Source organism: Vulpes vulpes, chromosome 8 (genome assembly GCF_048418805.1).
Source record: "Vulpes vulpes isolate BD-2025 chromosome 8, VulVul3, whole genome shotgun sequence".
In the NCBI taxonomy this organism is placed as follows: Eukaryota; Metazoa; Chordata; class Mammalia; order Carnivora; family Canidae; genus Vulpes; species Vulpes vulpes.
In genome coordinates, this window is record NC_132787.1 from 24,904,700 (window position 1) to 24,930,381 (window position 25,682).

General features: G+C 37.3%; 1 protein-coding gene across 3 annotated transcripts in view; it reads left to right on the forward strand.

Annotated features, from left to right (window-relative positions):
• GYS2 (glycogen synthase 2) overlaps positions 1–25,682 on the forward strand; it is a 54,170-nt gene that overhangs the window by 7,729 nt on the left and 20,759 nt on the right. For all 3 annotated transcript variants that reach the window (XR_012002929.1, XR_012002930.1, XM_025995578.2), the window contains exons 2-11: positions 1,522–1,703; positions 6,098–6,289; positions 8,553–8,735; positions 14,800–14,944; positions 17,358–17,475; positions 17,658–17,778; positions 20,152–20,258; positions 21,193–21,252; positions 22,177–22,255; positions 23,037–23,150. Coding sequence is in view for 1 of the 3 variants with exons in the window: in XM_025995578.2 (XP_025851363.1) it covers positions 1,522–1,703; positions 6,098–6,289; positions 8,553–8,735; positions 14,800–14,944; positions 17,358–17,475; positions 17,658–17,778; positions 20,152–20,258; positions 21,193–21,252; positions 22,177–22,255; positions 23,037–23,150 (1,301 nt within the window). In the remaining 2 variants the exon portion in view is untranslated. The remainder of the gene's footprint in view (positions 1–1,521; positions 1,704–6,097; positions 6,290–8,552; positions 8,736–14,799; positions 14,945–17,357; positions 17,476–17,657; positions 17,779–20,151; positions 20,259–21,192; positions 21,253–22,176; positions 22,256–23,036; positions 23,151–25,682) is intronic.

Below are 25,682 nucleotides of genomic sequence, written 5' to 3' on the forward strand. Positions count from 1 at the left end.
TGCCTAGCTGTGGCCTCTCAAACCTTTCCTTTTAAATGCCTATTACTCTCCACTTGCATGCTATGCTTTCAACTTAGGATCGTGGCTCTAACTCTACTCTTTGCCTAAAAAGTTCTTCCCCATGATAGCTGCTTGCCTCATTTATTCACCCTTTTAAATACTTACTCAAATACCACCTTTTCAATGAGCCCTAGTCTGTGATACTGCTGCTACAACCTGCCTTTTGCCCCTAAACTAAGTAATATTTTATTTCCGCTGAACAGATGAGCTAATGGAGCCTTAGACAGATTGAGTTAACTAGTTCAATTTAAGTTGTTCCAAATTTTTCAGTATGAAAATGCTTCCATAAATATCCTAATACACATATCTTTTGGCATTCTTATTTCCCTGAATGATTTTCTAGATGTAGACATGCTGAATCCAGAGTATCCATGTTTTTCTAGAGTATACGTATTTTTTGGCTCAGTATTTTATTTTTTTTAAGAATTTATTTATTTATTTTACAGAGAGAGAGAGAGCAAGCACAAGCAGAGGGAGCAGCAGAGGGAGAAGGAGATGAAGGCTCCCCATTGAGCAGGGAGCCCAACATGGGGCTCGATCCCAGGACTCAGGGATCACATTCCAAGCCAAAGGGAGACATCTAACTGACTGAGCCACCCAGGCGCCCCTAGCTCTGTGTTTCAAAAGTCATGGGAGCAATGCCAGAGGGGGAAAAATGAAAGACCACATGAAAATTTGTATGTGAGTCACTGGGCTTGACATGAGGGTTGGGCCAAGTATTCCCCTATTAAATGCTATCACCTCTTTTCTCTTGTCAAAAGGTACCTTGTTGGGTATCTTCCAAGGTAAGTGGCTCTTTAGCTTGAAAGACTTATTCATAATTTCAACAGTGGCTGTTACTTGAACATACCCCAACCCCCTCTTGGAGCAGTGTAGGAGAAGGAGTAAAAGGTGACTACAGTTGCTGAGTGTGTGTCTTGACAATGGCTTTTGGAGGCAACTTTGACACTTCAGTGTAGATAGACCTTCAGGCCAAGTTCTGCTTTACTACAGTCATCTTGTCAGATTGCCTTGAAATATTTGTATTTCTCGGCTGCTGTCAACCTGCTGCTCTATGATATGCACCCAGAAAAGGCTTTAAAATATGCATGAATTAAACCAAATAGTTACTATTGTGTGTCCTTTAAAAAGCTTCTTTTAGAGGAGTGCCTGGGTGGCTTAGTCAGTTAAGTATCTGCCTTTGGCTCAGGTCATGATCCTGGGGTCGTGGGATTGAGTCCCACATCAGGGTCCCCACAGGGAGCCTGCTTCTCCCTCTGCCTATGTCTCTGCCTCTCTCTGTATGTCTCCGATGAAAAAATAAATAAAATCTTTAAAAAGATTTATTTTATAAAGTTAAATAAACCCTTGTGCTTGATAAATCCTAAATGCTAACTTAAAAATGAGAACGAATTTCCATGCCTCATCACTTAAAATGAAATACTAACCTGAATGATAAATGGAACCTTTTCTTTTTAACAGTTGGTGGCATCTATACTGTGATTCAGACAAAGGCCAAAACCACAGCAGATGAATGGGGAGACAATTATTTTCTGATTGGCCCATATTTTGAGCATAATATGAAGACTCAGGTGGAACAGTGTGAACCTATAAATGATGCTGTTAGAAGAGCAGTGGACACAATGAATAAACATGGCTGCCAGGTAAGGGCTACTGATTGACACTTCACTCAGCAAGACCTAGGACACTGTTACGGAAGAATAGAGCACCATTTACATGAACTCACAATGGAAGATTATTTATCTACCTAGGGAAAAGGAGCAGGTTTGTGAGAAAGGTAATGAACTTGTTTGTAGACTTGAGGCACCTTGTGAAAACCATCAAGAAATGTCTAATAGGATAACAGGTTTGGAGTTCAGCAGAAGGTAGAGGATAGAAATGTTTTGGGGAAAGTCATTTGTCTTTAAATTTTAGTTGACATTATGGGTATTGATAACAGCATTCAGTGGAAGTTTATTGATTAAGAGCAAATGTATTGAGCCAAACCTTCAGGAATGTCAACATGTTAGAACATCTACATTAAAATAAAAAACTCAGAGGTTGCGAAAGTAGAAACATAGTCATGCAGAATCAAGAATGGGCAAGTCCTAATCCTCAGAACCTGTGCATATGTTACCTTATATAACAAAAAGATTTTGTAGATTTGAATCACATGGTGGAGAGATTATTCTGGATTATCTAGGTGGGCCCAGTGTAATCACAGGGGTCTTTATAAAAGAGAGGCAGGTGAGTTAGAATCAAAAAGAAGATGTGCCAATGGAAGCAGAAGTTGGCCTGATGAGCTTTGAAGGTGGAGGAAGAGGCCACAAACCAAGGAATGCAGGTAATCTTTAGAAGCTGGAAAAGGCCAGAAACAGATTCCCCAAAGGACTACAGAGGGACTGTGACTCTGCCAGTATGTTGATTTTAACCCAAAAGACCCATTCAGATTATTGACTCCCAAACGTGAAAGATCATAAATCTGTGTTGTTTTAAACCACTAGGTCTGTGGTAATCTGTTGCCATCACAATAGTTATAGGTCAAAACAAGGGAAGAGATAGTTTCAAGTATAAAGGAGGAATTAAGTCAATGAAGGATTTAACTAAAGCCAATTGAGTTTAGCAATATTCAGGTTATTCATGGCAATCTTGCTAAATACAGCCTCTAGGGAGAAGAGGGTTAAGTCAGATTGCAGTAGGTTTAGGAATGAGTGAACAATTAGGAAAAAGATATAGAAGTTGTGGCAATGATATTTTTCTATGAAGAAAAAGGATAATTAAGCAGTTTGGGAGTGATATTGTTTTGAGAATTAGTGTTTCATTAAATGTGAGATCTGATCGCATTTAGATGCCAAAAGGAAATACCCAGCAGATAGGAAGAAGTCAAAAGTTCAAAAGAAATGGACAAAGAGAGAAAGATCATTGAGAAGTGGAGAAGGAACACAATCTAAAGCACTACTGAGAGGATTTTTCTTCCTCCTGTCACTCAAACAGAAAACAGGGCTAGGTGGCATCAGTCCTGGAGGTGACTATGTGATTGACTGAATTAATGATTGAATTGATGGACAGTGTGTCTGAAATGGATAGGAAAGGAAGCAGACCCAGAAAGGAGGAGATGATGTAGGGAAAAATGAAGAGATAGGAACTGGAGATCTTGAAGAGAAAAAGGAAATAGTATATACCCTTGGGGAAACAGAGTAAGAGAAGTGGGGTATTGACGTTGTGATCAAGGAATAGAATTTTTTTTTAATTAATTTTTATTGGTGTTCAATTTACCAACATACAGAAAAACACCCAGTGCTCATCCCGTCAAGTGTCCACCTCAGTGCCCGTCACCCATTCCCCTCCAACACCCGCCCTCCTCCCCTTCCACCACCCCTAGTTCGTTTCCCAGAGTTAGGAGTCTTTATGGTCTGTCTCCCTTCCTGATATTTCCCAACATTTCTTTTCCCTTCCTTTATATTCCCTTTCACTATTATTTATATTCCCCAAATGAATGAGAACATACACTGCTTGTCCTTCTCCGATTGACTTATTTCACTCAGCATAATACCCTCCAGTTCCATCCACGTTGAAGCAAATGGTGGGTATTTGTCGTTTCTAATGGCTGAGGAATATTCCATTGTATACATAAACCACATCTTCTTTATCCATTCATCTTTCGATGGACACCGAGGCTCCTTCCACAGTTTGGCTATTGTGGCCATTGCTGATAGAAACATCGGGGTGCAGGTGTCCCGACGTTTCATTGCATCTGAATCTTTGGGGTAAATCCCCAACAGTGCAATTGCTGGGTCGTAGGGCAGGTCTATTTTTAACTCTTTGAGGAACCTCCACACAGTTTTCCAGAGTGGCTGCACCAGTTCACATTCCCACCAACAGTGTAAGAGGGTTCCCTTTTCTCCGCATCCTCTCCAACATTTGTTGTTTCCTGCCTTGTTAATTTTCCCCATTCTCACTGGTGTGAGGTGGTATCTCATTGTGGTTTTGATTTGTATTTCCCTGATGGCCAGTGATGCAGAGCATTTTCTCATGTGCATGTTGGCCATGTCCATGTCTTCCTCTGTGAGATTTCTCTTCATAAGGAATAGAATTCTAAGATTGAATATTTCAGGGGAGGAAGAGTTTGGTTTTGACAAGGATAACAATGCAGCCATGAACATGGGTAGCTGGAATGTCATGGGCATGAAGTTTTTTGAAGTCAATAAAGTCAGAAAACTATGACATAAGTGTGTGGGATAAAAACCTGGATTCTGAAGTTGTCCCAAAAAAGGTGGAAAGGTAGCCAGATGATTAGTAGAATAAGGAAAGGTAGTATCCAAATATACTACCAAGTTCCAAAAATGTCTTTATACACAAATAAGTTTCAGTGTGATTTTAAAAGATCCAAACTTCCTTCATACTCATCCCAGGAATATAGTTTCTGGGGGTGAAAAAATAAGGAGCCTTCATTGAGATGTCTATATGAGTAGCAGGATCTACAAATATGCAAAGTTTAAGATGGTATATGCAAAGTTTAAGATGCAGAAGATTTAAATAAAGGGAACTTGAGGTCCCAGAGAACACCAGGAGAATAAATTATAGTGAGTGTAGTGTAGAGAACATAGAAAAGTAAGAGAGGGATGCATGTTGTACTATCAGGATGAAAGAATGAGTCTTTGGAAGGGGCTTACATTTGAAGCTCTCATGAAAGAAGAGGGAGATGAAAGTCATGATGGTGTGACAAGTCTCAAGATTCTAAAACTTTTTTTTAAAGATTTTATTTATTCATTCATGAGAGACACACACACACACACACACAGAGGCAGAGACACAGGCAGAGAGAGAAGCAGGCTCCACGCAGGGAGCTGGACGTGGGACTCGATCAAATGGGCTTGTAAGCTCCCCGGATTCAGAAGTCACAGGGTCAATGACTAAGCAATGTGGACACGTCCAGTTTACTAAAGAGGCCTGGATACCCAATGAAGGGCTCTTAGCTTTTGCCAGCTTCCAAGGGTTTGAAGTGATTTATGGAGATGCATACCATGTAATAGGAGAATAAACATAGAATACAAGTTAAGACAAAAGAATGAGTAAATTACTCATTCAGAAAAAATAGAGGCCAAAAAGAAAGTTAAAACTTACATATACAAGTGATTATATAATTACGATTAGAAAAAAAGTGAAATAGCCAATACATTAAAACTTGCACAAGAGGGATCCCTGGGTGGCGCAGTGGTTTGGCGCCTGCCTTTGGCCCAGGGCGCGATCCTGGAGACCCGGGATCGAATCCCACGTCGGGCTCCCAGTGCATGGAGCCTGCTTCTCCCTCTACCTGTGTCTCTGCCTCTCTCTCTGTGTGTGACTATCATAAATAAATAAAAAAAAATTAAAAAAAACTTGCACAAGATAAAATAGGAATAAAAATTCAATTTGAAAATAAAACAGGATTAGACTTTGAGCTGCTAGATTAAAGAGATACAGTTATCTTGGGCAATATATTTAGTTAGGACACCTGGCAGCAACCATGTTGGGAAACACTTTATGTCATTTTTTTTTTTTTTTTTTTGTAGGAGGAATGAGAGAATCATTTACGTTTGTTTACAGAAACAGATTTTTCTAGCATGGAATATTATAGAAACAGATATTTCTAGCAGATTTTTCTAGTATAAAGTAAAATAAGTAACATTGTAGACATTATATCCAACTGCAAGTTGAAGATACATAGTAGTTCACTTTAGTACTCTATCATAAAAACATAGACCATGATATTAAATCTTAAAACCATGAGCTCAAGGTCACAGGAGAAAGAGAAGGGCAGAGATTACAGAGATCTAGATACTTCATCTTTAAAATGACCAAATTTAATGAAAGATAAGAATTTGGAAGTTTAGATGAATGGATGCAAGCCCGTTCTATCTTCAGGCTCAAATATCAGATGCTTTGTGTTACCACTACAGTTCCCTGTATAGTTTGCACTGTCTGCTGTTGAGTTCTGAATAAAGTTTATCTACTCTAAGCACAAATACCTTTTTCTCCCTGGTATAACTGCAAAGCTGTATGTTCTTTAATATGGCAGGTGCACTTTGGAAGATGGCTGATAGAAGGGAGTCCTTACGTGGTGCTATTTGACATAGGCTATTCGGCTTGGAACCTGGACAGGTGGAAGGGTGACCTCTGGGAAGCATGCAGTGTCGGCATCCCTTATCATGACCGAGAAGCCAACGATATGCTAATATTTGGATCTTTAACTGCCTGGTTCTTAAAAGAGGTACAGTTTATTGTATAGACATACAATAGAGGAGAAGCATAATTGTGCTCTGTGCCCAGCAATGATCCTGTGATTTTTAGATTAAGCTAAATAAGATGATGTCATTATGATTGTCCTAATACATTTCAAAAGAATCTGAGGAAATATTCAGCCTTCCTCTAACTAAATACTAGCCTTTAGAACAGGTTAATAATTGTGCTTATTAGCATGTACCACATGTCAGATTTAAATAGAATGGTGTGTATAAAACAACCCATTATATTGCCTGATACATAGAAAGTAATATATATACAAGCAAAAAACAGTATACATCATGCACTATGCACATGAATTCTAGACTTATGGGAGTAAAAAATAGCTTGAAATATTTGGTGTTGTTTATGCATGCGTACTTGTGCTACTGCAGTGGCTTTTGGATATTTTCATCATTTTCTAAGGGTTGAAGTGATCTCCTTAGTTGCGAAGGATCTGTTAGCAATGAAATATCCCCCTAAAAAAAACAAACCTCCCCAAGTCTGCCCAAGTCCCAAGAGCTTTAGGTACCAATTCTTGTGAAATGAACCAAGCCTGCGCTCTCAAGTTCTCAAAGCATGGCAGAAAGATTTCTTTGCATTTCTTGCATTACCTCAAAATGATTATGCCTAACTTAAAAATCAGATGGTGAGGGAAGAGCATCCTTAGCAAAGTGAGGATATAGTCTAAGGATAAATCACAGAACTATATGTTGGCAGTGTGTCCCCTTGACCACCCTTTCTTGCTGATGAAGCCATATTCAATAGTCACAAAAGGCTGCCTTGAGGTGAAGGGAAAGGTGAAGGGGCAGTAACATTACCTTGTTTTGGTGACAGAATAGGAGAACAGGGTGAGGGTGCTAACAAGATCTGGCTTAATGGCAATAAGCAGTCTTGTTTTAGCATTGGTTGGTGGAACCAATTTTTCTTCTGCAAACTGCCTCCCTGAGCCACCACCCCAGGGCTGCGGCCAGCCTGTGTGTGCATGTGTGCGTGCATGTATATGTTCATGCGTGTGCTTGTATGTGTGTGTGTGTCTGTTCTCATCCTTTCTGCTAAAGGAATCTAGAGAAGAGAGAAGCAAGAAAGTGAAAGCCCCAATGTTCTCTGAAGTAAAGCTATTACAGAAACAGAAATTTTTTTTATTCAAATGGCAAATAAAGACATTGACAAAAATCTAAGGCACTTGGGCAAGCCTTATTTTTGCTGTCATCTCTCGGCTACCACTGATCTGTGCAACTGTTAATTACTGTAAGGAACTTTTTCAAGAGCAGGTATTTTAAACTACAAAGGTCCAGCCTAAGTCAGTGGTTTTCACAGAGTATTTCCATAGGCCACCACCAGCAGCATTGGCCACAAACTTAAAAGACATGCAAACTCCTGTCCCCAGCCCAGAATTAGATCATCTGGCAATGGGACTCAGATACCTGTGCTTGACCAGCCTTCCAAGTGACACCGATGTCCTCTCAATTCGAGAACTGCCTTCTTGGGTGAACTCTCCATTTCCCAATTCTCTGCTCAGTCTCCCTGAATGTGCATCTTTTGCATTATCAGTTCTACTCCCTCATTGAGGAAACAGGCAGTCATAAAGGTAGTGAAATGCAAATATTAAATTTCTGTAAGGGTTAAACCAGGAAACTTTGAGGCAAGGAACCTGATGCCCCGTCTAGTTTTAGAACTAGACTGGGATTAGACCTGGGTCCTCGGCGTGTTACTAAAATAGGATTTGCCTCTAAGCAAATCATTAACTTTCTTCTACCCATTTCCATTTTCTTAAAATAGTATATTAAAGTGCTTTTGGCTTCAAAGAACAGAGAATCCAAATAAGACTGACTTAAAGCATGAAGTCATTTATTGTTTATTTCAAAAGAAGTTTGTAAGTAGGTAGTGCCCAGTGATTCGGCTGCTCAGTGTTATCTTCAAGGATATTATTGCTATTATCCATTCATCCATTCAATGAATATTTATTGAGTGCCTACTGTGCATTTGTTCTCTTAGGCCCCTCTGTACTTACAAAAATAAATCTGCTTCATTACCGAAAGGGAGGATTATACCACAAAAATATGTGGGCTTTTTGAACATGCAGCTAAATCCTATAAAACAATTCTGCTGGCTAAATCTGCATACTTCTTGCTTAGTTCTCTTTAAATTTTGCAAAAATTTATGGGCACGATAACTTTCCTTATGCTGTGGGCCATGGTCAAGATCAAGCTTTACCAACAACTCTTCTAAATGTTTCTTTTCTGATGTAGGTGACAGATCATGCAGATGGGAAACATGTCATTGCCCAATTCCATGAATGGCAGGCAGGAACTGGGCTGATCCTTTCTCGAGCTCGGAAACTTCCCATTGCTACAATATTTACCACTCATGCCACACTGCTTGGGAGGTATCTCTGTGCAGCAAACATTGATTTCTACAACCATCTGGATAAGGTAAAAAGTCCTCCCTCCTTCCCCCACCCAACCACCTTTCTTTCTGATCCTTGAACCTGAGGGATGAGAAGTATTGATCTTTACATTTCCATCTGCCAACCAGATGGCAGAAATGCCCTTTTAATGAATCAACATTCATGACAAAGCCTCCCTTGAGGTGACAGAGAGTTGATGCAGTTTAATCGTCAGAGTGCAGTAGAGCGTAGTGGTGACAGGCTGGATGTGTATCTACTTTGGAACAGTGAAGCCAAGATCCAAAGAGGCACAGCAGGTGTAAGTGGGTTGGACTCCTGTGTATGAAGCTAAGGAAACACTGTGAGGGTGCTGGATCCACACACAGCTCAGAGTGGCAGCTAGACCCAGTGTTCTAGGCGTACAACTCTGGGTCTTCCTCTCTCTTTCAAGTGAACAGATGGTCAGATTTCTCCTGTAACCCTGTGATGTATAGGTGGAGTTGGTGTGTGGGTTGAGTAAGACAGTTCTTTAAAACAGGGTCCTTGGTGACCAAATAATTGGGTTTCCTTATCTTAAAAGACTGCCCAACTTTATGACCAAGGTCATTGTGTTTTGACATTTTCTTTTATTTGCTGACAGCTAAGTCAGATTAATAAAATTATACCTTTTATATCACCATGTCAGTGATATCAACAAAGCATTTGAATACCAGAAAGTCAGGGTTTTATAGACTTGGTATCTATACTGCCAATCAAATGAACTTAGCATTTTTGGGTTCTGTTTACTGTCAGGAAAATTAGGAAGTTGGAAAGTTGATTTCTAAAGATTTCTGTGGTTTAAAAAAGTTCTAAAATTCTATGAAACAGAATATGTGTGTGTGTGTGTGTTTGTAATACATGAACACTTAGTTAATGGTAATGGAAAGCTTTTCTACTATCCCAGAGATGTTTTGAGTGTAGGAAAGCTCTTTCTGACAAACTTTAACATTTGCAAAGCAATATGTGGTCCTAAAGAGAGCTTTCCTATGAAAAGGTCAGTCTAACCTAAAGGTCAAATTGTAAACATAAGTTGTACATTTAAAATAAAGTCATCAGAAAGTCAAATCAGGGAAATTTCCTGACAGTATATGATAATGATACACTAATAAGGTCAAGCCACTGATCTTTGATAAGCTCAGCGATCTTGTTTCCTAGAAAAGAATAGACTTTGATTTTTGTGAAAGACAAAATATTGGAGAGGCGTATCAAATATTTTACTTCAGAACATCTAAGACCATTATATAGTAACAATTAATAAAAACAACTAATAAAATTCATTAGATAATATTGGTTGTTTTTAAGTAACAAATGATTATAGTGTGTAGTTACATATTACAATATTATCCCTTGGACAAAAGGTTAGTATTTATACCATTTTATCTTCAAATATGATGTATCTTCTCATCTTAAGGCTCTTCACTGGTTGAAATGTGTGAGCTGAGTCAGCCCCAACCCATCATTCTAGTAAAATATCCTGTCCAGCAGAGTGACTAGGAGATCACAAGTAATTAGGAACTAGATTTGTTTTTTTAAAAAATAATTTATTTATTTATTCATGAGAGACAGAGAGAGAGAAAGGCCAAGACATAGGCAGAGGGAGAAGCAGGCTCCCCACAAGGAGCCTGATGTGGGACTTGATCCCAGACCCCAGAATTACAACCTGAGCCAAAGGCAGATGTTCAACCACTGAGCCACCCAGGTGATTTTGAGTTAAACTCATAATTATTTTTCATAGAAAAGGCCCCCATAATCATTTCCTACAGATCCTCCTCACCCCATGCTCACAGTAGGTTTAGAATTTGGATGTTATATAATAAATTAAATATATAATATATAATATAATTATGTGTATATTATATATATGCATGAAAACTTTTTAAACATTCAACATAAGAAATGAGTCATAATTTAGTCTTTGATGCAAGTCCCAGAATCAGTTGCAGTAAGCTTTGGCTCAGGCAAGTAAATATGGGGGAGAGATAGGAACAAGAATGAAAGTACCTAACTTGTATAAAAGAGAAAGAGTAGAATTATTTTACTCAAAAACTAATTGCAACATGAAAACATGCTCTGTTAAAAGTCAATTCACAGGACTTTGATGTTGGTTTAAGTTTGTAGTTAAATTTGTTAATGAAAATAGCAACTTGGGGATCCCTGGGTGGCTCAGCAGTTTGGTGCCTGCCTTTGGCCCAGAGTGTGATCCTGGAGTCCCACGATCGAGTCCCACATCAGGCTTCCTTCATGGAGCCTTCTTCTCCCTCTGCCTGTGTCTCTGCCTCTCTCTCTCTCTCTGTGTGTGTCTCTCATGAATAAATAAATAAAATCTTAAAAATAAATAAATAAATTAAATAGCAATTTAATCATTTTCAGCCAGTGTATGAATATTCTGAAACTGTCCAAGAAGATATGTTTTTAAAAGATTTATTTATTTATTTATTTGAGATGCGGGGAGGTGAGTGTGAGTGGGAGGGCAAGGAGGAAGCAGGGTCTCTGCTGAGGGTGGAGCCCTATCAGGGGCTCAAAGCAGGACTTCACTTGAGGCTCCACCTGGGGCTCCACAGGGCTTGATCCCATGACTTGGAGATCATGACCTGAGCCAAAACCAAGAGCCGAAGGCTTCACTGTTTGAGCCACCCCGTCACCTCTCCAAGAAGATATTTCCAAATTCATTCTTATGGGTCCAGCCATTGACTAGTTTTCCCCTCAACAATAAAGGCGATAGGAATGCCTGGGTGGCTCAGTGGTTGAGCACCTGCCTTCGGCCCAGGGCATGATCCTGGAGTCCCAGGATTGAGTCCTACATCGGGCTTCTTGCATGGAGCCTGCTTCCCCCTCCGGCTATGTCTCTGACTCTCTTTCTCTCTGTGTCTCTCATGAATAAATATATAAAATCTTAAAAAAAAAATAAAGGTGATATAGCTACTGCTTTTTAAAAAAAAGACCAATAATTTTCTTATGATGTGGCCTCTTTTCTTGATGGCATTAGGATTTCTTGGATGCAAATGTAAGGACAGTGCTGTCTGGGATAAAAAACTGTGAAAGAAAATCGTAGACAATCGCTTGATGGATTTTAACTTTTCCATCTGACCAAATTTTGAGCTCATCACCTTAATCATAGAGTTATCCTCCATTGTCACTGGATGTTGCTTTACTGACTAATATGTACTTTTCCTCATTTTTTGTTCTTTTATACACACTTTCCTGAATTTAACAAAAAGTAATGAGATACATGAAAATGTAGGAAAGTGAGATTCATTGTCAAAATAACCAGGGCCAGATATGTTAGATATTGGAATTACCGGACAGAGATTTTATAGTTAATCTTTTAAAGATTTTACTTATTCATTTTGAGAGAGAGACAGCATGCACGAAGGAGGGGGGGAGGACCAGAGGGAGAGAGAGAGTTCTGGGCTCAATCCCAGAACTCTGCAATCATGAGTTGATCTGAAGGGAGGCACTTGACCAACTGAGCCACCCAAGTGCCCCCGCAGGACAGATTTTAACAGACTACCATATGCATGTGGAAAAGTGGACAACATGTATAAACACCTAGAGTTGCCGTAAACCACAGGTGTGGCCATGCATACCATAGGCCTGCATGGTAAGGGGACCATGGGACCAGGAAAAGGCACATGCCTGTCTTCATTGAGACCTTTCAGGTTCACCAGGCCTTTGCTGTCCCTCCCTTAAATATTTGAACACTTGGTTTACTCATTTAGAAATCCTATTTTCTTATCTCTAAATGTCTAGATGTTAAACGCTGTCCCATATGTGAAATCTTATTACTCTCTACAATAAAACCAACAATAATCATAGTAACAATAGCTAAAGGTATTGAGCACTTTCCATGTACCAGGCACTTTTCTAAGCATAAAACATTTCATAATTTTTCCAGAGTTATCTTTCCTATGCATAAGCTGTCTTTACCATATGATTAAATGAACCCTTTCGGTCCTTTTCATTGTACATAGGACAAAGGCCAACTTTCTAGCCTTGTCTATCATCTTCTCTTATACCACTGCTGCAGTCATATCAGATGCTATTTCCTACACATGCTATTTGACTTAATATATGTGTTCTTTAGGGCAGCTAATTTTTCAATCCAAAATAACCTTCTTCAAATTAAACTTTCATGTCTCGGTCCAAATGCCATTTTATTCATCCAATCAACTTGGAGGTACAAAGATTAATAAGTTATGGTCCTTGCCCTTGAAAGTCTTAAATTCTGAAGGTGATACTGACGATATGAACACTTGCATAGTAAGAGATACATTTCTCTATTCTCAGCCAGTGTGAATCAGTCCCACTCTGATCCTATGCTTTCCTCAGGCACTTACTCATTTCTACTTAATTTTAACCTGTTTTCTCACTAATCTATAAGCTCTTTGAAGGCCACAGAAACAATAAATTACTCAACAAATGTTGGTTGAATGAGAGATTTGGTTGAATAAATGAGACCAGTCAAATAGAGCTCTTAGGATAACTTCAGCTGATCTATGGATGCCATAGAGAGCCATGTTTCAAACATTTTCACAGAAACATTACAATATTACAGTTAAGAAAGAATGCTCTAGGAATTTCTTTGTTGTAATCTCTAGAATCATATAATAAGTCTTTTTCAGTATTTTTTTTTCAGTCTATTTCAGTATATGGTGCAGTAATCGTTGGGACTGACTTGTTGGTTGAACTGGAGTCTAAAGGATAGAAAAGTAGAAGAGTGCACAAGCTTGGAGTCAGCCTGATTTGATATCAGTTCAGGGCTCTGCTAAGACACTTAATAGGAATGTGATCTTGGGCAGGTTTCCTAACCTTTACAAGCTTCAATTTTCCCCTGCATAAAATGAAGACAAAATACAAACCACAGTTGGTTTATAAGGATTAAATATGATACGTGCTTAGAAGAGAGCCTGATCCACAGTGTTGAGCTTCTAACGAAAAATGCACCCTGCTAATATAATGCGAGTAACCTTATACACTTTTCTCTCTTAAACACTGCTAGTTTCATCTGCAGCTATGTGAGACATAATGTTCAGCTAAGCAATATGGCAAAAGCCCACAACTGTTGCCAACTATTTAATTAATTGTTTGGTGCTTGGCTTATTGGTTTCTGAAGTTTTTTTTTTTTTAATTTAAGTTAAGATACCCAGGATATCTTGTGGATGATTGCACAATCTAACACACCAGCCAATTAAAGTGATAATAATTATCCTTATTTTCAATATAGAGCTTAATGTCACCTTTGTTTCTTTGTTTATTGGAAAAATAAGATAAGGACCTTGGGGAAAGGAATTAGCTCAATATTTGTAAGATGTAAGGTAAGTAAATATTAAAATACCAAAAAATTAAGAATTCTATGTAATTATAGCAAAGTAAAACTATTTACTTAAGGGATTAAATAGCAGTTTAGAAGCAGAAGTGAAGTGAATAATACTTCTTAAATCATGCATAACTGTGCATTTAGTAATAGGTTTAATAAAAAGTTATTACTTTTTTGTGGTTATAAAACTTTACACAGAATTGAGGAAAAACAATATGGATAATATATGATTTTGTTTCACTTGTGTAGAAGGATCAGTATAGTTGATCCTTGAACAACACAGGTTTGAACTGTGCGGGTCCATTTATACATGGATTCTTTCAATAAATATATTATAGTACTGTAAATGTGTTGTCTCTTCCTTATGATTTACTTACTAACATTTTCTGTTCTCCAGATTACTTTATTGTAAAAATATAGTATGTAATGCACATAACATACAAAATATGTGTTAATCAACTGTTTTTATCATCGGTAAGGCTTCCTGTAAACTGTAGGTTATTAGTAGTTAAGTGCTAGGGTGAAGTCAAAAGTTAAATGGGGATTTCTGACTACACCAGGGGTCCCTGCCCCTAACCCTCATGTTTGTCAAGGATTGATTGTATGAGCAAATGTATATCAAATGTATATGTGTTTTTGCTTTTTCTTCCTTTTCTTTTCTTTTCCTTTCCTTTTTTTCTTTTCTTTTTCTTTTCTTTTTTTTCCCTTTCCTTTTCTCTTCTCTCTCTCTCTCTCTCTTTTTTTTTTTTAACAGTTTAACATAGACAAAGAGGCTGGGGAAAGGCAGATTTACCACCGGTATTGCATGGAGCGGGCCTCTGTCCATTGTGCTCATGTATTCACCACAGTATCTGAAATAACTGCAATAGAAGCAGAACATATGCTAAAGAGGAAGCCTGGTAATTATTATCTCTGAATTCATCACCCACCTTTCAGTCCTAAATGACATTGGAGTCTAAAACTTTTGTTTGAAACAAAAAAGTATAAACTAATAGAGGAAAAATGGCATCCACTGCTACCACCCAAATCTTTGCACATATTTTAATTCTCAATGTCAGCTCTGTTGTAAAACCAATACTGAGCTATATCCAGAACATAGTAGTGTTCCGTCTGTGCTTGTTGAATAAATGGGTTATGCTAGAAATGGGCTTATGCTCTAGGGTTGTCACAGTGACCTGCTGTGTGTAAAGCAAGTTAACTTTTCTATTTTAAGGAAACAAAATTACAAAAAAATATCAAAAATTTGTGTGAGAATATTCCAGTCCTACATCTTGTGACATTTCATCATTGATCCCATTTAGTAGAAACTTATTGTTTTACTTCCCCCGTGACCTTGAAAGCTTTTCTGAGACCTATCCCCAGATCTATCCAGAGGTTACAATGCTGAGAGACATGTTCATAGAATGTGATTCTATCACTTGGTCACAGCTTATTGGTCTAGAGGTAGATACCCAGCCTAAACTGGCCAATCAGAATGCTCCCACAGGAGGGAGTCTAAACAGATGGGTCAGTATGTATGCACACTTGTAGAATAAAAATGTCAGCTCTGAAACTTTTGGCAGTGTCCAGTTTTCTTTTATGTTCCATGGGATGCAAAAAGCCTAATTAGGGGCGCCTGGGGGTTCAGTTGGTTAAGACAAAGAGTTTTGATTTTAGCTCAGCTCACCGTCTCAGGGTTGTGAGATGGAGCCTGGATAGGACTCCAGGCTCAGCTGGGAATCTGCTTGAGAGTTTCTCTCTCCCTCTCTGCCTGTCCCTCCTTCATTCGTGCATGTGTATGCACATTCTCTTTCTCTCTCTCTCTCCTAAATAACTAAAGTCTTAAATTTTTTGGTTTCATTTTATTTTATAGATTTATTTATTTATTTTAGAAAGTGAGAGTACGGAGGGAGGGGCAGAGGGAGAGAGAGAGTCTCAAGCAGACTCCACATTCAGCACAGAGCCGGATGCTAGGCTGGATCATATGACCCTGAGATCATGACCTGAGCCAAAATCAAGAATCAGATGCTTAACTGACTAAGCCAACCAGGTGCCCCCAAGTAGCCTTGGTTTTAAATCCTATCTCTGTTACTTTGTAGTTTCTTGATCTTGTGCAAATAGCTTAACCTCTCTATAGATCAGTTCTTCACTTGTAAAATTGGGATAGCAAAATAACTTACTTCATATAGATTTATACAAATTAAATTAATATTTATCAATTACACTAGCATCTAGCACAAACTAAGCACTATATAATGTTACGGGAAGAGAAATACATTATAAAAGGGGATCGTTTACTATCCTGATAAGACTATAGGAATTATTCACATGAGGGCTTTCACTAGAAACCTTGACAACCTAAAATTGACTCTGCTGTGGAGTATAGAATTTGTCCAATTACTTAGTAAAAAAGCAGAAGAACTGGCAGTTTGTTCTTCTTTTTAAGAAAACTGACCAAGAAGTCTGGGTTGATTTTGTGGAATCATTTCAAAAGATAGCTTGTTAACTGTAAAATATCCTTCAAAACAATAGCATATTTATAATTCTAGCTCAAATCTCCTTTGCAAAAATGCCCATTGCCATGTGTTACCGGTTTTTTTTAATATGGCTTTTTTTTAAATTTTAATTTGTTTTTCCTGCTACTAAATGCAGCAGCCCATGTATTCAAGTCACTAGGTAGTTCCCATCTTGTACTCTGAAGAGTCTCTATCTTTCTTGTCACAAACTAATAATTATTCTTGAAAGCCAAACATGTCCTCCTACTTGAGTAAGTTCTTCTGGGAATTAGAAAGAAAGGCGTGACTTTCCAATTTTCCAAGTGAACAGAGCATTTCCCACACTTTTGGTCAAAATAAGATGCTAAGAGGTAGTTTAGTGTACAGCATGGTTAAAGACACAACATGTGGAGGGAGACTACATGGATTCTACTTCTGACACTTGTGTTCTTGGACGGATACCTTAACAGCTCTGTGCCTATGGAAATGCAGATAAGAACACCTGCTCCATTGGTTCTTGCAGGGATTAAATGAGTTACACTGTAAAGTGTTTAGAGTGTTAAGAGCAATAATAAGACATCAATAAATGAAAACTATAATGATCAGTATTAGTGCTTTTAATTAGATGTTTCATTGTACTAGTTAATGTTATTTTGGTCACTCACTCCTAATTTCCTATTTCAATAATTTATTGTGATGTTTTATGAATTTTTGGTTCAATGATAGAAACTAGAAGTGTTAAGAGACATCTAATTTTATGTATCTAAACAAACTATTTTTCTACAATGATACCCTCTCTCAAAAGATTTTTGCCATGATATTATTTTTGCTTTTCCAGATGTAGTTACTCCAAATGGCTTGAGTGTTAAGAAATTTTCGGCAGTACATGAGTTTCAAAATCTACATGCCATGTACAAGGCCAGGATCCAAGATTTTGTTCGAGGTCATTTCTATGGGTATGCTCTTCTTTATTTAAAAAAGAAATAGCGTGTGTTTTGGGGACCTATGGCATAGAGAAAACAAGACTGTTATAGTAAATGTTTGTCTTTCCCAGCTCTCTTTGAACTTTAACAGAATTCATTTGTACATTTTGTTGCTGTTGCCTTATTTCATTTGAAACTGTTTTGTTTTGTTTTAGTCATCTGGACTTTGATCTTGAAAAGACTTTGTTCCTTTTCATTGCTGGGAGATATGAGTTTTCAAACAAAGGTGCTGACATCTTCCTAGAAGCCTTATCCAGGCTTAATTTTCTGCTGAGGGTAAGAATGCTCTAGTAATGCCACACGATACTTTTATAGGAGGACTTTCTTCTGTGGAAAGTAAAGAACTTTCTGGCTTCTTAAGAACTTTCCAAGAGATATGTGGTTGTAAATACTTACAATGTCAACCTTATTTTAAAAATGGCTCTAGTCTTTCAATTTACAGGTTGGGATCACCAAGTTGTTCATTTGTTTATCTGCCTATGTTATCAGGTATTTTAAAGAGAGAACCACAAGATTATTGTGATATATTTTAATATGACATTATGACATTCTTTCCCCTGTCCCAAGAGTTAACCAGTTGAAAGATAAATATGAAAAAGTCAAGCAAATGGAGAACAAAATTTGATGTTTTTAAAACTGATAAAAACTTGAATGGAAGATGTGGCTTGGTATATGGCACCAATAGGCTTCCGGATATTGAACCTTACTATTAGACCTAGCTATCTCACCATATTGCTGTCCTCCCTCAACCAAAGAAGGCCTTCAGAGGAACCTGTGCCATACAGCTGGCAACCAAACAATTTCTCTCCGTTCATCAGGGCAGCCATACACAAACTATTCCTCTCCCTACTCACCAGCCATACCCCCTCCCTAAGATTAAGAGCCTTCAACTATGAAACCAGGAGATATCCCACCACATGGAAACAAGGAGGGGAAAGGAGGTTCCTACTTTCATGCAGATTCAGTTTTTGCTCAGGAAGGTGGGACTTAATATAGCTTCCCAATTAAGCCAGCAGTAAAACCTGTGCCAATAGAAGCAGCTATACAAAATGGTACCATGTAATAGCTAGTGATTAAAATTATTGGTTTATATTCTAATCCTATCATATAGATATAGAATAAATAACAATAAGCTACAGGAGACCAGTGTAGAATTTCAATCTTACTGAGATACCAAGACAATTTAAACTTTCCTGAGCTCATACTCTTCTCCAGTTAATATTTTTCCTTGGACATAAATTTATTTTTGCCTTAGAGCAGATATCGTACCAAGTATACAAAAAGATTCACTGATACCACTTAATAAGGAAATAATACATTAATAAAAATTCAACTCTAAAATAGGACTGAAGACCACATAGATTATTCTAGAATAGGCTAGAATAATCTAATTCCATTATTTCCTGGTATGTATCTATTCAACAAGCTTTATAGATGGACTCAAAGTTATGTCAAACATATATCATGTTTAGGGACATGATTAATCAATTTATCTATACATTTATTAAATAGTCACTTTATTTTTAAATATGAAAAAAAGCCAATTGCTATTCTAGACATCAAAGATAATTACAATACTTGGAGAAATTAAAAGAAAGTATTCTCTTTCATATAGTACATTTATTCTTTCATAACACATTGGCTTCTCTTGAAGAGTTTCCTATTCTATGACTTCCAAAGATTTTTATTTTTATTTTTTTATTTTTTTATTTTTATTTTTTTGACTTCCATAGATTTTTAAAAATAGAACGTAATTAATAGACTCTTGAAGGGGCCACAGAGTTTGTGGTGCCCACACTTTGGAGATAGTCAATTCCAGACTACATGAACATTCATATGTTCATGGTTTTAAGTAAGTTTATGCTTCCATTCTCACGACTGGATGTATCATTTCCTTCTGAGACATGCTAGGGAAAGGGGAAAGCAAACAGAGTATAGAATCAAAAAACACCAGTTTTAATCCCAACTTTACCAATAATCTGTTGTAGGAACTTAGACAATTGATACCCTCATGCCTCTCTTTCAGTTAGCAAGATGAAAAGAGAGCCATCTATTGTGCACAGTTATTGTGAGGATGGAGTTAAGTTATGCATTTAAAGCATCCAGCACAGTGCCTGCCACACCAGAAGTGCTGAGCACATTTTCCTTTGCTTGTTCCTGGACTTTAAGACTAAAAAACCAAAATGTAGCATTATGATAAGACATGTAACAGGAAAGTGTAAATACTCTTTTTGTGCAAATCAAAGTGAATAAAAACTAGAAAAAAAATAGAATGAAACAAAGCCAAACTCCCATTAATTTTCCAATATGAAATTTTAAAGACAGCTCAGATTGATGTGACTTTTTTTAACCACAGAAAAGCACTATGATATCACTAGCCATTGTTATATATTTTAGCTGCTTAATGAAAATATTTTATGTTTGAATTTTCAAATTGTTAACCAGCAGTTCTGGACTGAAAGCCAGATTTAAATTTCTGAGTAAGCTTCAGGAAGGTGGGTTTAATGTCTCTGTAAATCATAAATAAGTATTCCTTTTATCTAAAGATAATTTAAAACACTATATACTTTTTAAAGTTTAAAGTCTATCTGTTGACGTTTTCTTTTATCTTTGGTAGTTGACTTGTTATGTTTCCTAATCCCTCATTAGATGCATAAAAGTGACGTCACGGTAGTGGTATTTTTCATTATGCCTGCCAAGACAAATAATTTCAACGTGGAAACACTGAAAGGCCAGGCAGTGCGGAAACAGCTATGGTAATCTCATGTTTTTTGAATGTTCTCAAGCAATAAGTGTAAAGAGATTTTTTTGACATGCATAATTTCTGATATATCTCCTTGACTGTTTTATTCCTTACGATGATTATAGCACAAGGAGTGCTGGACAGCCTTACAATGATTATAGCACAAGACACTTAAGTGTCTGCCTTCAGCTCAGCTCATGATCCTGGGGTTCTGGGATTGAGCCCCACGTCTGACATCCTGCTTAACAGACGGTCTGCTTCTCCCTCTCCCTCTGATCTACTCCCCGTTCCTGCTTTCTCTCTCTCTTTCACAAACGAATAAGTAAAAAAAAAAATAAGTAAAGATTATTATAGCACAAATGCTACTTGTTTCTCTTCTTATAGGCTACTATGTCATATTATGTAGTGCCTATCAAACTGTTACTATAAAAACTTTGGAATGAGCCACCATGGACGGATAAAGCCTCTGCAGCAATCTTTAACGATGGGTTGAATTTTTAAAAATTTTATTGTGAAAAGAATTTTTTTAATGTGAAAATTTTAATGTGAAATTCACATTAAAATTTTTTAATGTGAATTCCACAATAAAGAGGTTTGTATAATGACTCCCTACATGCTCATAGCCCAGATTCTACAATTATCAATGAATTACCCATCTTGTTACACCTATACTTCCATCCATTCCCCCGCCCTGCTGTCCACATTTGCCCTAATTTCATCAAGTCAAAAAATGTCAAGCTCTGTGGGCTGCTCAGGGTGTTCTGGTGCCTCAGCTCTGGAGATTTTAACTCAAGCTAAACTGGCAACTAGGAAACACAGTAGAGGAGGTTCTACAAAAGAGGCCTGTAATTTCAAAGAATATAGTGACAAAACATCAGCATGGCCATGGCAAACAAAGATTTTGAATTGGGACCCTATTTAAATTAAAAATCTTTCAATTCATACAGGGACATTGCACATTCTGTAAAGGAAAAATTTGGAAAGAAACTCTATGATGCATTGTTAAGGTAGGTGCTGGGAGTACTTAACACTTCAAATATTATAGGGTTTCCCTATTCAAATTTAACAACTTAAACGCTATAATGTATTTCTTTTAATCCAGATGTAAAGGAATGAGTAGCCTTTGAATATGTATTATATCACGTGAACAGATCTTGTTTTATCCTTCATCTGACAAATTCTTAAGATAGGTTGTACAAATGAGAACATATTCACATGTGCAAATAGGTTCTAATTCAATGGAACTCTTATTAAGGGTTAATATATCAATGCGAAACTGAGGAAGATTTCATGAGTTTTTTAAGTCAAAATATATGTTGACTTTATATATTAAATACACTTACTTATATATTAAATTAAAATATTTAGTAACATTAAATAATGTTAATTAACCTATATTTACTTAATGAATAATAAACGTTTAAATATGTAATAAAATAAATAAAAAATAGATGTATAAAATCTAATCAAATCAAACTAAAATGTATTATAAAATAATGATTATATATAAAATATATGGATTATGTTATAATATGAAAAGAAAGCTCTGCTGTCTCCTGACTGACGATGGCAGGCATGCATCATTTCCTTTTACCAGTTATGTCACTTAAAGACCTTTATGTCACATAAACATAGATAGTTATGTCCACTTTAGAACATAGTACTCAAGAGTAGGCAAAATATAGTGATATTCTCCTCCTGGTGATTAACATTAATACTTTAAAAATGAATTTTAATTTTCTTTGATGCTATTGAAATTGTTTTTTTATCAAACTTCTTCATGTTTTAGGAATTTGTCTACGAGCTTCATCAGGAAATCATGTTTGCTTTATAATTATTTTTAAAGTGTTTAGAACGCTGTCTGACACATAGGTGGCATTAAATTAGTGCCAGTTATTTTTATTTTATGATGAACATTGTTTTCCCCACAGAGGAGAAATTCCTGACATGAACAATATTCTGGATCGAGATGATGTAACAATTATGAAAAGAGCCATCTTTTCAACTCAGGTAACAAAGAGTGCCCATTCCTTCCCAAGGTTGTTCAAATCTATTTAGATCAATATTTTAATTTACTGGAATGAGCCAGTTTGGAAAATGTACAAACCTGAGAACTAGAGAAGTCATTCTTATGCATTCACCTAAATGATAACTTTGCTTTATTTTCTTTTATGAGTGCTTCTCAGGGCTCCTTTAAAAAATGTCACGGAACTTATCTTGTATCCACTTTAAAAATTTCTATTTTTAGAAAGAAATAAATATATCTTTTTGAAAAACTGTGTATATTGCAATGGCAACAAAATTGTCCCTAAAATTTTCAAAAAGCATGGCATTTTGAGTCATGATAGAGAAAAGGTGAATATCTCTCGGTTGAGCGGACATTGCAAAAATGCAAGATAGGCATGTGCCGACATCTTGTCATAACAGTGAGGCAGCAGGCACCGTCAGAGGACAGCCTTGCTAGAAGGATCCAGGAGAGGAGTTCATCTTAAGATTTCAGGACACATTCATTCCAAACAAGTCCTAAAAGTAGTCAAGAAGTGTAGGCCTTTCTTATAGTGGCTGCAGGTGAGAAACAAAAGTATCATGTGTTCACAATATCTGAAGAAAGTTCTTCAACCTATTATCCTTCTCTGGAACCCACGCAAAACTTAGTCATCATCATTAGTGTCATCCCACAGGATGGAAGGCATAAAGACTGGTTGACATGTTGCCAATGACCTATTGTTGACGTTAGTCACACTTATTAATTCTTTTCACCACTGACATTTTCTTTCCTCTATGACTTCAGCGACAGTCTTTGCCTCCAGTGACCACTCACAACATGATTGATGACTCCACTGATCCCATCCTCAGCACCATTAGACGGATTGGACTTTTCAACAGCCGCTCAGACAGAGTCAAGGTAGAACTAATTGTTTACAGAGGGCACTTCAGAAGGATATAGAATATACTTCTTCAGAGCTTATTAGAAGCTTCCTGGGTTTGTTTTGACACCTATCAAATGATATTTCTAAAAAAAAAATTAATTCTGTTTCCTGTCTTGGGTAATTAAAGTATAATGATTGTTTTTGTATCATTCTCAACATTGTACAATATTGCCGGTAAAAATAGGGAAATTGCCTAATTTTTAATGATATGAATATATTCTAAGAATTACTTTAATTAGTGAATCTCTGAGATGAATATGAATTTTCTTCTTTCTTCCTGGTAAGTTCAATACTATGAGAAGCCTCCAGTTTCAGAGAATATGGCTAATGATATTTTTATAGAATTTTCTATAGGCCAATTCATTGTTTTGATGCTTGAGTTTGTAAATGATTAAGCACAGTGTGAACTGTGTGGATAAGACCTGGTTTCTGCCACTGTGGAGCTTAGCCTCTGTGATGTGTCCTGAGGGTGTACTGGGTTCCAGGCACAGTGCTAGGTGTGGGACATAAAAGGGGACATGTGAACAGACAGTTGCTTATCTCTACTCAATTCCATTCACCAGTATTCCAGATCACATTTTCATAAGAGTTTACCAATCTTTTCAAAGGTCCCACTTTTTCTTCTTTCTTTCACCTTTAGCAGTTGACCTGAGAATTCAATGAGTTATAAACCTTCATTGACCCTCACATAAAGATTTTGGCCTATTCTTACTTCTTTTCACTTAGGTTCTGAGGATTGCTCTGGGATCTCATTCCCTCTGACATTCTTGGGAAACTTACCTTTTTAACCCTCCCTTATACAGCAGGTTTACTAGCTCCTTCCCTTGCTGTCTACAAATATTTCTTAAATTTTCTCGCATTAAAAAGCAAACAAACTTTGCCTTAACCTGGTCTTCTCTTGATTTTTAAAAATGTTTTGGTATTTTCTATTCTTCTCTGCATAATTTCTTGGAATAGTCTACTTGTAAATTCATCCCTCACCTTTCATTCACTCCTTGATATAGCTGTGAATGCATGTGGTAGAGGGAGACAAGCTATGGACCTCCTGTTACAGGAATGTGAGAGATGATAAGGGGCCCTTACAAAGGCCATGTCAGAAGTGTTGGAGAGGATGGAATAATGGGAGAGGTGGTTACATATAGAAAAGATCAAACTTAGTGACCAATGCTCATTGGGAGGGGAAAAAGAGGGAGAAGGCAAGGATCATAGCCTCCTGGCTTCTGTATTTAGTCAACACTTTCTAAAAACTAAGGAATGATTTTATCAGAAGTTGGATTGAAGACTGCATCATGAATTGACTTTGGTGTTTGTAGATTGAGTTTGAGTTATGTGTGAGCTACTCAAGTTGAGATGTTTCATGGGTACTTAGAAAACATAGGGCAGGGATCCCTTGGTGGCTCAGCAGTTTAACTCCTGCCTTCGGCCCAGGGCATGATCTTGGAGTCCCAGGAACGAGTCCCACATCGGGCTCCACGCATGGAGCCTGCTTCTCCCTCTGCCTGTGTCTCTGCCTCTCTCTGCCTTTCATGAATAAATAAATAAAATATTTAAAAAAAAAGAAAACATAGGGCAATCATGAAGGGAGCTATATCAGTGCAGAGGCAGCAGGGGATACCTGCCATGCTGGAAGACCAGGCTGAATGAGCAGAGAAAAGTGTTGACCCAAGAATACCTTAAGATTGAAGAGGAGATTAGAGGAGGAAAAGTCGAGAAAAAAAGGAGCAAGAATTAGAAGAGAAAAATATCTCAGAAATCAAGGCAGGAAAATTTTCATGGTAGTAGATAGCAGCAGCTCATAGTTCAGAATTAAATGATACAAGCTGTTTACAAGATGTCCCATGCCATGCTATCCCATCCATTTAAAATATATTCTCCACACACGCATGCATGTGTACATAGACACACACATATGTGTGTATATTTCCCTGTGTCATAGAATTATGGGTGACTTTTATTTACTCATTTGTATTTCTGCATTTCCAAAATTTTTACCCCTAGCACACATCCAATAATAGGCAATAGGCTACAAATTTTTCCTTGGAAATCCAGAGATGTATCTCCCAAGAGTGCTCCATCCTTACCTTTTTCAGCATGATTGGATCTGCAGACACTTACCTCATGTCAGAGTGTATCAGCACTAACTTGACCTCATTCTCATGTAGTTTAGACCAGTCCTTCTCAATTTTTTTTCTCTTGGAAAGGAAATAGTGGTGGAAAGAAAGCCTATTATTTTCTTGTAGCTTTTTGTTTTACAGAACTTTGCATGTCACACTTGTATTTAAATCTGCAGCTCTTCCCTGAGGACTTGTCTGGTGTCTGGCATGTAATCTGTACAATAAATATAGATGGAACAGGGGGCATGGAGCCATACCTGTGGTTCATGCTTTCTTTGCTCTTGGGAAGATTGAGCCTGGAAGGTCCCTTGAAATTGGGAGCTGTAAACAAAGTAGGCTTTGCTGATCTATGTGTTTTTTGTTTGTTTGTGTTTTATTTTTTTATTTATTTTT